A 14,963-nucleotide genomic window follows, 5' to 3' on the forward strand; every position below is an offset into this window, starting at 1 on the left:
CGGCCAGGTGCTTTCTACAGGTCCCAAACGCCACCCTCACACACCTCCAGACCGCCTACAGTGTATGGCCTACCTTCAGCGACACCGCCTGGAGCCACTGCCAGCCACTGCAAAGAGGGGGAAAGCACTGAGGAGGTGTCATGTGTGCAGCCACACTACCAGGCAGGAAAGAACTTTTAGGCGCACCTCCTTGCAGTGCAAAGAGTGCAAAGTTCCCCTCTGTGCTTACCCGTGTTTTTTCGACTACCACAGCCTAAGTAGATTTTGAAAATAAGGGTAAAAATATTGGGAAAAATACTGAGAGTGACAGTGATAATATTGTTTAGTTTTCTTTTACGTGCTGACAGTGACAGCCTGATGAGTGTAAATTAGTGTATGTACTTGTAAAAGCACTGACAGTTACAGTGTTTTTTGTTGTAAATAATTGTACATAGTAATGATATAAGTATTGCGAGTGACAGTCACTCCAGTATAAAAAGATAAAAGCATATTTTCCTATTCTATGTTCTGAAAGTGAAAGTTTTTTGTGTATAAAATATTATTTTTATAACACTGGACAGTGACACTGATGAATAAGGCAAAAAAAAAACAGATACAGTGAAAGTGAGCGATAGAAATGAAGTGCGAGTGGCCGACAGGAGTGAGAATAAAGTGCCTGCCGTAAGGCTGAATAAACTCGCGCCGCGGTGGTCTTCCTCAGTCCCAATCCACAATACTGGCAGTGACATTGATTTTTATGACCGTAATAGTGACAGGCAAACGTTTGCGAAGTCCTATGATGGAAAAAAAAGGAGTATACGTGTTTTTTGCCGAGAAAAGGCAAATGTGACAATATTGACGGGAAGATCGCCACCGCACTGCATGTCGGCCGTGCGCTCCGTCCATTTTAGCCTTATTTTCAGTTCTTATTTACAAATACGGATTCCAAACAACCTGTACGTTGTTGTATAAAGTGTACTGTGACAGATTGAGGCTGTGGTAGAAAGAAAACCGGGTTTCTGGAGGTGTGAGAGTGAAGACTTTGTTACCCAACTTTGCAAGTCTTCACAAGTCCTTTGGTAGTCAACGAAGGCTCAACATGTGGCTCAGGAGATAGCTGAATGTAAGTAATATATGCCATAAAAATTTTAATGCTCTAGGGTTAATCTATGATTTTTGGCAAATATTTTTCCACAGGTACTCAGACCCCGCTACAACCCCGCCACAGGGGGGGGATCGCGCGTACACAGCCGCGTTTTAGGGGTTAAGTACACTTGACTTAACCTAGCTTAACTATACCTAATAATTTAACCTAATCTAACCTAGCATCCAGTTGGGAAATTGGGAGACGAAAACCACCTTTGAGTACGTCAAGACAATCATAGGTACAGCTTAAGGAACGTGATGATAAAAAGTGGGAAGTTTTTCTGCAGGAAGTGGTAATTTATCACCCTGAAAATAGTCAGATAAACATCGAAAACAAACTAGAGGAATATGAACTGAATTGGTAAGGTCCTTCTGACTGCTTTATGTAAAGCGTACATCTACCAAAATGGCAAAAATGTATGGCGTGAATGAAAGCACCATCATAACGATTTGGAAGGACCAGAAGATAAAGATCATGTGTTGTGAAAGTTTATATTTGTCCTGAAGCTGACTAAGAAACTTAAGCCTATAGGGCGTTATGTGGAGTGTCAGAGAAATTCTCATTTTTACTCCTTACAACCTTACCCAACGTAAATTACCCCCACTTATACGCACCATCGGGTAAAACAGTGGAAGAGATATAATTATTGTAATTAAGAGCATCAGTGGTATTAGAAATAGCATTAACAAAAAAGTCGGGCTGGGTACCCTTGTGTTGATAGGTAGCTTCCTGGCACTCTTCCCCCACCCCCCACCGATAATGTTGTCTAAGTTTCACTTTCTCGTATTGTGTGGTCTTCGGGAGAGACATTAGGCTGTATGGTTAGACTAAAATTTATGGGTCTGGCAGTTTTAGGGGACGAAATGGAACGAGAATGTTTGGGGAAAAAAAAAAAAAAAAAAAAAAAAAGTACTTTCATCCATGTGTTCTCGTGAGTTAGCATTCCGTTTCACATTCTTCATTCGGTATCGCTTTTCCCAACACTTTTCGGACTGACTGAGCAGTTTAGCCATATGCTTAGTCTGTCCGAATTGTGTAGGGAAGCGCGATATCAAACGAAGAATGTGAAACTGAATGTTAATTCACGAGAACACAAAGATGAACATAATTCTTTTTGGTTAGCATAAATTTTTGTTCTATTTCGTCCCCTAAAACTGTCAGACCCATAAATTTTCGTTTAACCATACGGCCTAAGGTCTCTCCTGAAGGCCACATGATACAAGAGCGGGTGAAACTTTGACAACAACATTGGGGGTGAGGGGTGGGAGGAAAATACTGTGGAGCTACATATCAACAAAAGGGTACCCAGCCAAACTTCTGTTTTTGTTAATGCTATTTTTAATACCACTGATGTTTTTAATTACAATAGTTATATCTCTTTCATTGTTTTACCCGATGGTGTGTGCAAGTGGGGATAATTTACGTGGGGTGAGGTTGTAAGGAGGAGTAAAAGTGAAAGTTATGGAAAGTTGCCAGAACACATTGTACCATTATACATGTAAACATATTGTCTGAGTGAAGCAGATTTGAGTACCACGGTCCTTGTCCAGTCCCTATTGCCTGCGGTACTTGAGGTTTGAGTGTATATATATTTATATACAGTAATCCCTCCAATATCCGACATAATAGAGCCATAGGCATGTCCAGATAGTGGTCTTGTCCGGATATTGGGCCCCAGCTTATGGACTTGTACTTATGGACCCTAACTCAGAGAAACACCTATACAACTCTCTCTGGACATGCATAGCACCTATTTAAGACCCAAATCACACCAACAAGGGACATAAAAGACTGAAATAAATGCAAAAGAAGCATAAAATGAGGTTTTTGAGGTAGGTTCATACAATATTCAACATTCTGGGTACTTACAAGTCCCTGGCTCCTGGATTGGTAGTTATGGACCCTAACCTAGCCTAACTCAGAAAAACACCTTCCTACTGCACATGCATAGCACCTAAGACACAGCATATTCACACCAATAAGGGACATAAAAGAGTGAAATGAGGTGTTTGAGGTAAGTATAGTATGGAAAATACAGTAGAGTACAGTATGAAACATTCTGCCTACTTACAGCAAGTCCATGGCCATCTCAATGAATAACCGCCTCCTCTCGGACTCTGACAGTAAGAAGGATTTCCTGAAGCACTTGCAGTACACTGTTCATGAAGTCTTGCACTGAACTTAGTCATTCGCTGAAGTCCATTCTCTTCACAGTGCACACTCTTCTCTAACTTATGCTCCATTGTAACTTAATAAGTGTTGCACTCTGCACTTTAACTTTTTCCACTCTTATAACCATTTTCAAAGGCAAAAACACACGTCTATTTACGTTAAATTTAGTTCAAAAATTGTCTTTTCACTCACAACTGTAAATCCTTAACACAATGCACTGTTTTTTTCACTGCACAACACTGTAAATTCTCGTGTGGTCTAATGGAGAAGTTCTTGGCGTCTATTCAATGTCAGAGTCCGAGAGTATCACTGGCAGGTGACCTAGGGGTGTGTCGCTGGGTCGTGGTGATGGCGTACCCACTGCGGACGACTCTGAAGACAGACGCAAACTCACGTCGAGCGGTGACTCCACCGTGGCTGAAGTGCTGGGCTGTGGCTCGGAGCATGAGGGCCTGTCTTGGGGAGGCAATGGAGTGGAGCCAGGGCTGGGCACAGCAGGGGTCATGAGCCTGAAAAAACTGTCAATGGTTGATTGACACAAGGAACTACGATTCTGACAATTTATGATGCGCTGCCTGAGAGCACGCACTTCCTCCACAAATCCCAAGGGCCCCATCTCCCTGTCGCAGTCTGGGTGTTCCAGGTAGTCGAGAACGAACTCTAGGTGTTCCCGGAGTGCGCTCAGCTTGAGGATGGCTGGAGATGTGTCATGCTGAGAGGAGTCCGCATCATCGTCGCCGTCCTCGTCGGAATCTTCAAGCTGGGTACTGACCCCTGCAACTGAAGATGCGATCTCGATCAAACAAGGTCTGATACCCAGGATCGCCCTCGTCGTCATCCAATCACTCACGCACATCGTCCACATCAACATCGTCGCCATGCGTATGTAGACGTGCATGGAAGTCATCCACGTCAAAACCTAGGAAATCGTACTCCACATCCATTCCGAGAAGCAGACGAGACCAACCATTTTCTAGAGTCTTGACATGGACTTCCTTCCATGCACTGGCCCAGTTGTAGATTGCAGACTTGATGTTGTAGTGGCGAAGGTTTTCCAAAGTCTGCTGGCCTCACGTGTCCCTCCCTGCGCTCGTCCTCGTCCTCGAGAACAACCATCACCTCGTCCAGGAACTTCCAGCAATATAGGCACTTTGTTGCCACGATCACTCCTTGGTCCATTGGTTGGATGAGAGCAGTCGTATTAGGTGGCAGAAACATGTACCTAATCCGGCCATTCTCAACCACCAACTCCTTGTCGCATGGGTGGGCAGGTGCATTGTTGAGGAGAAGGAGGGCCTTTACCTGGTCGCATGGGATTCCCAGTGTCTCCATCTGGTAATGTATGACCTACTTGACGAAGTGGCGGTGGAACCAGCCTTTGAAGATCTGGGCTGTAAACCATGCCTTCAAAGAATGGTACCAGACGACAGGAAGGACATCCATCACCCCCACGAAGACACCGAGGCTGCTTTGCACGGCCAACAATAACGGGCTTAAGCCGGTGCATGCCGTTAGCATTGGCACAACACAAAGCAGATATCCATTGCTTGGAGAGCTTGCGGCCAGGTACACGCTTCTCCGTCTCCTCGGCTAGAGTGTTCGTTGGCAAAGAGCGATAGAATAAACCAGATTCGTCAGCGTTGTAGACTTGACCGAGAGTGAGGCCCTCCCTGTCGATCAAGCCCTTCACCTTGTGCCGAAACTCCTCTACTCCATCCTCGTTAGCGTCCAAAGCTTCGCCATGAGCTTTACGATTGGTAAGGCCATGCTGTAACTTGAACGCGAAGAGCCAACCCTCGGATGCCTTGAAGTCTAGGGCGTTGTGAAGCCTGGCGAACTTCTCAGCAGCAGCCTTCAGCTCCGTACCACGTACCAACACACCAGCAGCACGTTGCTGTCGATACCAAATCAATGTGGAGCGGTTGACTTCAGCAAACTTGGGAGTAAACATCACCTTCCTCTCCACGTTGCGTTTGCTTCTCGACAAGAAGTCAGCCGTGCACTGCATGAGTTTGTCTCGGGATCTCTTAATATCAAACAAAATAGATCGGGCCAGGTTGAACTCGCGGAGGATGAGGGAAGAAGACCACTCCGCATCTACTTTCTCCAATATCTCCTGTTTCTTCTCCAGAGTCAACACAACTCTCTTCCTCTTCTCAGGCGGCGAGGCCATCATCACACACACGAAGGAGAGGCACGAGAGCAGTAGAAGTGCCTGCGGCAGGTAAGGCACCACCACAAAAGCAAGCACATGGGCAGCCATGACAACGAGCGTTCACTCGCGACGAGAGACAGGCGGAAAGTGGGGAGGATGCAGGGGCGCTCTAGCGGACATCGGAGGAATGATGTTGCCACAACAAAGCTGTCCTGCGCCCCGTGCGCCAAGTTCAAATTACGGGCGGGATTATTATTATTATTATTTTTTTTTTTTTGAATATTGGATCCCGGGATGATTATGTCCGGTTAGTGGGGATGTTCGGATACTGGGTGTTCGGATATTAGAGGGATTACTTATATATATATATATATATATATATATATATATATACATACACGAGTATCTATGCGTGTGTGTGTCTCCAACTCCGTCTCTCTCTATATACAGTATATATACTTGGTAAATATATATGTGTGGGTGTGGGTGTGAGTGTAGAGTGGGTGTACTTAACCCATTCACCGCCTCAGTGTTTGTTTACATGTACATCCTGTGTGCGGCAGTTTTCAAATATTTAGAAAATTTTTTTTGAAAAATAATAATATTGTTAAAAGACAGAGAAAAAAATCCCGAGTTCAGTGGTATGTAGCACAATATAGCAAACAAACAAATTACTGTACCTCTGATATAGGTCCGTGAAGTAATAAATATTCCCTGTGTGGTGGTGCCCGGCGAACGATGTGTTATGGTTGCACTGTGTTGTCAGTGTCAATCTTGCGATCAGATAAGGTGTAAATCAGCATCTAAACCGTCATTGTCATCATCTAACAATGTATCACTATCGTTACTACACCCATCCAGAGATTTCATCCATTATTTGCTTGGGCTACTGCTAGCGGCGGCATGGAGAAGATTTCGTACCCTTGCCATTGGCATTATGTAGGTAACTGAGCTGATCTATGCACCTCATAAAAATGCATAATCTATGTATGGCAATATTCTATAGGGTGCCACGAGTTGCTAGCTGATTTATTTTGTGCCATTTCTGATGGTGGAATTTCTGAAAGCAAGAAATCATATATGATACAGCCGCAGTCAGAGCCATTTGGACTCAGGTATCATATATGATGCCGCCACAGTCAATGGGTTAATGATGGAGGAGTGGGAGAAGTCCAGGTAGGGGCACAGTGATAAACTGCATATCATAGTCCTTCAACCCTGTAAGGCACAGTATTTTATAGGGTACTTTACTCTTGCTCGCCAGATGGTTTTATTGAGTTCAGGAAACATTATGCACTGAAGGGGTTAATGTAGGCTGAATCAAATGCCCCTAGTTTGAAAAGTTTCGCTAATCGCTTGTGCTCAATAGCAACGTTTGCATTAGCAATAATAAGAGAATAATTGCAGTAGGCTGGTTAGCTCATGTTTGGCGGCTTCTTGACTAAATTGTTAGAATTAAACAGGATAAGAAAGAAGGCTTTCCCTTGCTTACCTAACCTTTCGGCTGAAACTGGTAGAATATGGACGTAGTGATGTCGGATTCTGATATAACATTTAATGAGAAGTATTGTGTGTAGGGGAGTCGGGTGATAGAATGAATGTCTCAGTACCTATCTGTCAATAATTTTATTTATCTAGCTCTCAGTCTGATATAAGGCACTTCGAGCCGAAGGGGCGACGGTGCATTTTGCTTATTTTCAGTAATTAGTTGTTAAACTTTGACATCTAATCCGGGGCGACGGTGCATTTTGCTTATTTTCAGTAATTAGTTGTTAAACTTTGACATCTAATTACCAAACTCTAATATACTTTAAACATGTCATGTTTACACCTTTTTAATTGTCTTGGCTAGCACTTTCAAGCTAAACAATAAAATGCATATAAGTATAATTTTACCACTGTATAATTAGCCACGTAATTGCAGGGTAATTACCATGAGTAGTAATTAATTCGTGAACACATTGCTTATTTGCTGATATTAGAAAGATAACTTCATATGAACAATAACTGAAGCAATAATTTCCTACAATATATCAAATCTGATTTATTAAGAATGTTTAAAATGAGTATTTACAAAAAATACTTAAATTCAGGCAAGTAACTGTAATTATAATCATGCATTTTGTTGAAAATTTTTATTTTCTGATTGTAAACATTACATAATCAACACCAACCATGTCGTTCATAGACATTCATCTACTCTGTCAATGCGTGGGAGCTCATTTCAAGCCAAAAACACGTAAAAACAGCAGAAAATATGAGCTCGTGATTGCCAGAGCCGGTCAACGTAAACAAAGGCAGAGGAAGGTGGCTCAGATTCAAAAGAAACAAGCCTTATGAGTCACTCTCACAAGGTTAAATTTCACCTGTCATGATAGAAAATGGGTTCTCCTACTCAGTTCAAAGAAAACCTAGAAATTTGAGATGCCCGTCTGACCCGGAGCGCCTCATAGTCACCTTGGCATTTACAGTGCGGAATTATGTTTTGATAGTGGTAGGTGGTGGCGACCATCATCCACTAACTTGATGTAGGGCTGCCTACTTCTTCCTTAGCATCTATCATTCTTTTTCTGTGGCTGCCCTCCTCTCTTCCTATTTCTCTCATCATTCCTGTCACTTTTTATTGCTATTCTTTCCTTTACAGGTGGCTTTACATTGAGTAACAAGCAAAATGGTTTCCTGTAAGCCAAGAAACCATTTACACCACTGGGTGGTAACCATATAACCATACCATATGTGCCCCCGACGTGTCAACAAGTGGGTTGGTGGAGGGTTAGTGCCCCTCCCTGTAAAACAAATAACTCAAAGTCAAATGGCCACCCCTTACGGGATTATGGCGTCTGGCAGTAGGTAATAGTAGTAGAAATATATATAAAATTCTCTCTCTCTCTCTGTTTCCTTCCTGTTAACTGCACCCCAAATTAACATATTCCTCTGCTTCTTTCTCCACCTTCTGCCATTGTTCCCAAACCATAGTTCCATATCTCAATTCAATCTCCCCATTTCTGTTCCCTCTCCCTATTTTCTTTTCCTATTTTTTCCTATCCATTAACACTGTTACATCAACAAAAACCTTAACATATTATTCCTGCTATCGCACAACGATTTCATTTCGTTTAAAAGTGCCTTCCCTTCTCACCACACTAACACCCAACTACCCCACGACAGACATGCCCCACAATACTATCAAACTAACATCTAGACCATCTTTATCACAGACTTCCTCACCCCACTACCACCATAGAAACAGATCCTCCTAACCACACTACCACAATCTCTCCCAACCACACACTACACTCCTACCTCATCATATAGCCTGCACCACACACCACCACACTGTGTGGTGGTGTGTGGTGCAGGCTATACCACCATACTATCACACCACTATACTAACCCCCGACCATGCCATTATAAAACAACACCCTCCCCCACCATAACATCACCCCGCTCCCAGCACCACACATTGACCATTGACATATCCCATTTATCACAATTGTAGAGACTGCACAATGCTCTACAGTCCAACTCACACACTATCGAGCATCCTTAACCCTTCGTTTTCGTTTTCGTTCTTAAAGGCTCCAACATGCTTGCATGTGTCGGCCTTGGTCACCTAATGGCAGCTCTCCATGCTGCACGATCCATTGCAGCCCCCCTGTTCAGTCCCTTAACCCTGAGGTCACACATAATGACCTCGTCCCATGTCTTTCTCAGTCTAACCCTCATAACCCCACCCCCAATATTAACACTTCTCACCCTCCTCACCCAATTATCATCCCACATCCTCTCCACTTGTCCAAACCATCTCAATCTACCTCTCCTCATCACAACACCAATACACTCCAGTCCCATCCTACCTCTCAACTCTTCCATCGTAAACCCAGCCCCTCCAGGCCTTGGACGCAGGGACGCACTGAACTTCCACCTAATCATTGTCATTTCTGTACGTCTGAGCCGGCGAATATCTTCCTCCTTCACTGCCCAGGTCTCACTACTATACAGCATTACACTCCTAACACATGCTGCATACAAAGACCCCTTAGCACGTAGGGAGAGTCCTCTCAATGTCAGGAGAGGCAACAGCTCCCTAAACTTCTTCCAACCACTTCTCATCCTAGCCACAGAGCTAGCTCCAGCCCCACCTCCAGCACACAACATGTCTCCCAAATAACAAAACTCTTCCACACACTCAAGAGATTCACCAGCAAGTTCAATCCTTTCACGTCTGACAATCTCCACCTGCTCACCCCGACACGCCGTACACATAAAATCAGCATTATCTCGCAGTCTACCTCTGATACCACTACATCTCTTATGCACCCATTTATCACAAACACCACACAAGATACAAATACTTCCCACGCCCTTGTGGCAAACTGCACATGGCCACTCTCCCTCGTCTTTGACAGTACCGCCACCAACCCTAGATATCATCACTTTTGTTTTATCTGCATTTACCCTTAAACTTTTGTGCCCCATACCATCTCTCCACTTCCTAAACCTTTCCTCCGCATCCCTTTCGTTCTCTCCAATCAACACTAAATCATCAGCATACAACAACTCCCACGGGAGTCTGTTTCTAAAGTCACGTGAAAGGGCTTCAAGTACCGTGATAAACAACATGGGACTCAAGATTGACCCCTGATGCACACCAACATTCACGGAAAACTCATCCCTCAAATCTCCATTCACTCTTACCTGGGTATGAGCACCCACATACATAGCCATAACCACCCTAACCAGCCACTCTTCCAAGCCAAACTTTCTCATTGCCCACTTCACCACCTCTCTAGGGACTCTGTCAAAGGCCTTTTCCAAATCAACAAAAACAAAATAAAGATCCCTTCTCCTACCAATATATTTTTCCTGAAGCTGTCAAACAATGAATATAGCATCAGTGGTCCCCCTACCTGGCATAAACCCAAACTGCATCTCATCAATATTCATTCTTTCTCTAATCATACCTTCTAAAACTCTCTCCATTACCTTCATTATCTGATCTAAAAGCTTTATACCTCTATAATTTCCTCTTTCCAAGGCATCACCCTTCCCTTTATACACATTTACAATTACACTCTTTAGCCAATCATCTGGGACAACACACTCATAAATAATCCTATTTATCAGGTCAGTGACTAACCTCACCCCTATATCACCTGAGGCCTTCAACATTTTGGCAGTCAATCCAGACACACCTGCTGCCTTCCCCACCTTCATCCTGCCTATTGCCTCACTCACAGTAGCAGCATCAATCAAAGGCCAAGGGCCAGACACTGGATCTGCTGGCTCTGAACCTTCCCTGTCCCAGTCAAACTCCTCATTCAACAACCGGTTGTAATGCTCTCTCCATGCATCTTTAATATCCTCACTGTTCACCACTACCCTTCCTTCATCATTCTTCACACACTGCTCACCTACAATATCCCGATTATCCCTCTTCACCTGACCTGCCACCCTAAATATCATATTTTTCCTTTCCCCATGATTTAGGTTATCAAATAATAGTCTCTGTGACTCAGACTTTGCCCTGTATACCTCTCTTCTAGCCCTACGCTTGGCAGCCAAATATTCCTCTTCGCTACCACCCTTCTTCCATTCCCGGAAAAGCCTTCTTTTCTCCTTAACTGCAGCTTCTACACCCTCATCCCACCACCAAGTTACTTTATGTCTTGGTGGTCCTCTTGTCCAACCACATGTTACATCAGTAACTCTCAAGAAATTGTTCTTGAGGGCTCTGTACTGTTCATTAACGTCTCTGTCTACAGCTCCCTGTTCAGCCACCACTCTCCTCAACTCGCTATAGAAGGCATCCCTTACTATTTGGTTTTTCAGCTTCCATATTTTCCTCTTAGGTACATAAGTCCTCTTTTTCATCACTTGTTCTTTAAGCACCATATCACAAATCAATAGTTCGTGCTGCTGCACACACTCCTCATTTCCTATAACTTTAACATCCCTCACTAACCTCCTATCAGCCCTCCTAACCAGAAAATAATCTATCTGACTGCTATTTCCCCCAGACTCATCCGTAATTAACCTACTGTCTCTTTTCCTAAAATATGTGTTGCACACAGTCATGTCCATTGCCTCCCCAAACTCGAGTATCTTTTCCCCTTCTGCATTCCTTAGACCATGCACTCCTTCATAACCTTGTGCTGCTTCACCTACATGACCATTTCAGTCCCCTCCCAAAATCACTATCTCATCATCCCGCATACCACCCACTACACATATTAAATCATCCCAAAATCTATCTTTCTCTGCTACATCCAATCCTGCCTGTGGAGCATATGCCGATATAATCGCAGCTATCTTTCTACCCAACAGAATTTTCACTACCAATATCCTATCGCTTACTCTCAAAACATTCATGACATATTCCACCCATTTCTCCGCAACCATCACACCAACACCTCCATATCCGTCTGTCCCCCCCAGCCAAAACAACTTACAGCAACAGTCCTTCCCAACAATCTTTCTGGCTGATCCACCCATGTACCGGACTTCCTGCCAACATGCCACATCCACCCACCTCCTACTGAATGCCTTAACTACTTCCCCCGCTCTTCCCCTCAAACTTCCCACATTCCATGAACCCACCCTCATCCCCTTGGGTGATTTACTGTCCTCAGGCTTGCTTTGAAACTTATTTCGTAAACCCTGTATTTCGTAAACTTAATTTTAGGGAGTGCTCCTGCAGCGAAAGTGAAAATGGATGCTATATACCAGTTTTCTGGTTTTGAAATTTTCTCGTAAGGTGAATAAACTCGTTTATAGGCAGCAAGAATACAACTGAAAAACCCCATGACCTACTGTTCACTGTTTTGGCTATCTCCAGGTGACTTGCTTCAGCTCTAGATTTATTTTTTGAGTAGGAAGTTACAACCAGCTTCCATTAAACTCTTTTATCACAAGGTTCGCTCCTTTCCAGAATAAAACTGCCTGATGGTACCAAGAATAAACTACATAAATATGTCATTGTGCTGCAGTGATTAAAATACAGGGTACTCAAAACACTCCTCCAATTCACTCACCTAAACAAACACTGACTCCTTCTTTCACACATACTGTACTCTCACTCATTCATTCACCCAAACCAAGATATAAACCCACCAACTCTCCCTCCCCCTACCTAATCTGCACCTGCACTCATAGACTCTCCCTCCCCCTATCACACACCCACACCCATCGACTCTCCCACTCCCTTCCCCACACCCACACCCATCGACTCTCCTTCCCTCCCGCATTCCTCACCCATCAACTTTCCAATCCTCTTCCCTACACCCATACCCACCAATGCTCCCTCCTTCCCCCGTCCTCACACCCACCGACTCCTCCTCCCTCCCTGCTCTACACCTAAACTAATCAACTCCCATTCCCTCTTCCCCACCCCATCCTTCCCTCCTCTTAACCCCACTCCATCTCCCTCTCCTCCTCAGACTCACCACTCTCTGCTGTATCCACTCATCATGGTTGTACGGGATGCAACCGTCTAAATCCTCTGTCAGCTGGTTCTTGTCGATGTAGTCATGGAGATCCGCCACGCAGTTACACACCACCACCTGCGTATTTACAAAAGGACTGAGACTCGTGTTCTAGGTGGCATATAGGAGACTTGGGTTGTATTCCTGTCTGTTAATGTGGCAATCTAGTACCTTGTTACTTGGAGATTTACATGGCATACTACCCATTACTGTTGTTTTGTATCTTATCTATGGCATTTAAATACCAACACCGATTGCATAACTATCATACACGAGAATGTGAACGGCTTTATGCAGAAATATGGTATACAAGAGGTACTAAGAAGCCTCTCTAACCAACAAGAATATGACCCTTAGTACCATCCCTTTCATAGAGATTATTTATACATATTACACATTGATATTACGAGCTTAGATTTGTGTTGGGTGGAAGCAAGGATGACAAGTACAGTACCTCGCATACAGAACAGGGACACACAACATACCCTACATTATGAAGGAATGCACAACATGTCACACTAAGGCACAAGCACATCAATGAAGTAAGGAACCTGTCGGACAATCTCATAGGGGCAGTTGTTTACCTGGGGTCGACGGGTCGGCTGGGCCAAGCACGACCGGGGATGAGCAACAGTAACAGCACTCTGACATTCTCTTTTATGTTACTGTATTTATATCTTTCTAGTAAAGACATAGTTTGCCTTAGTTACATACTAGAGGATAAAGAGATTTATTACACATAATAAATCGCTGAGGGAGAGATATTACTAAGTCCCTTTGCCACCTTTATCACGGCCCCCTGGCCCCTATTCTTGAGAGCTCAGATGGTTTTCTAGCACCTCCTTCTTGTCTGCTAATTTCTCCATGGGATTGGTTAATGTTATGCAGTACGTACTTTTACAATCTATCTATAGCCCGACGCCCTAATCCCACAAAGGGTGGCCGCAGACAAAACGCCTCCAAGTCACTCTGTCACCCACCGTTTGACTACCCTCCTCCCAACTCACCCCCCCCTCCCTCATATACCTCTCAACTCCATCTCTCCACCTCATTCTCAGTCCACCCCTCCCTCTCCCTCCCTCCACCTCACCTACATACACCCTCTTAGTCAGACTTTCATTCTCCATTCTCTTCACATGTCCAAACCACCTCAGTGTATTTCTCCTAATCTTCTCAACCACATCCACATCCACCCCACAACGTTCCTTCACTTCTTCATTCGCCAACCTGTCCCTCCACGTCACTCCACATGCTCCTCTCAAGTAACTCATTTCCACTGCTCTCACTTTTGACTTGTTCCCCTCTTGTAAGGTCCACGCCTCGCTTCCATACGTCAGGGTAGGGATCACAATACTATCATGCAGTGACTTCTTAACTTTCATACTCACCTCCATATTTCTCATCACTGCTTTCAGTGAACCAACCAACAACCTTCCTTCCCTGCTGTACCCTTTCACACACTTCATCCTCCAAAGTTCCATCCTTACTCACCACACTATCCAAGTTCATGAATGCACTCACATTCTCCATATCCTCACCATCCAACCTCACTGCACACTCTGTGACTTCATTCCTCTCAAACACCATAACTGTACTTTAGTTTATATTAACTTTCAGATTCCTCCTCCTACACACAGTCCCAAATTCATTCACCAACCCTTGCAACTCCCATTCATCTTCACTCAACAATACTGTATCATCAGGAAACAGCAACACCGGAAGCTTCCAAATCTCACCCTCATTCATTAGAGCCACCCCCACATCCACTGCCCTACCTTCCACCTCCTTTACAACCCCATCCATGTATATACAGTATCAAACAGCCACGGGGACATCACACAACCCTGTTTAAGTCCCACATTGAGATCAAAGAACTCACTCAGCTCACCATCCAGTCGCATCGTAGCCCTAGCTCCCACGTACATACTTTTCACAGCACTCAACAATTTCCCCTCCACTCCATATATTCTTAATATCTTCCACATACCTTGCCTACCTATTCTGTCATAAGCTTTTTCCAAGTCCA

General features: G+C 44.1%; 1 protein-coding gene across 1 annotated transcript in view; it reads right to left on the reverse strand.

Moving 5' to 3' along the window:
* LOC145401055 (guanine nucleotide exchange factor DBS-like) overlaps positions 1–14,963 on the reverse strand; it is a 1,269,176-nt gene that overhangs the window by 1,115,779 nt on the left and 138,434 nt on the right. The window contains exon 5 of the mRNA XM_080273428.1: positions 12,899–13,015. Within this exon, the coding sequence (XP_080129554.1) occupies positions 12,899–13,015 (117 nt within the window). The remainder of the gene's footprint in view (positions 1–12,898; positions 13,016–14,963) is intronic.

The sequence above is a fragment of the Coenobita brevimanus genome, chromosome 54, assembly GCF_032717465.1.
Source record: "Coenobita brevimanus isolate Jiangsu-jjx chromosome 54, ASM3271746v2, whole genome shotgun sequence".
NCBI lineage: Eukaryota > Metazoa > Arthropoda > Malacostraca > Decapoda > Coenobitidae > Coenobita > Coenobita brevimanus.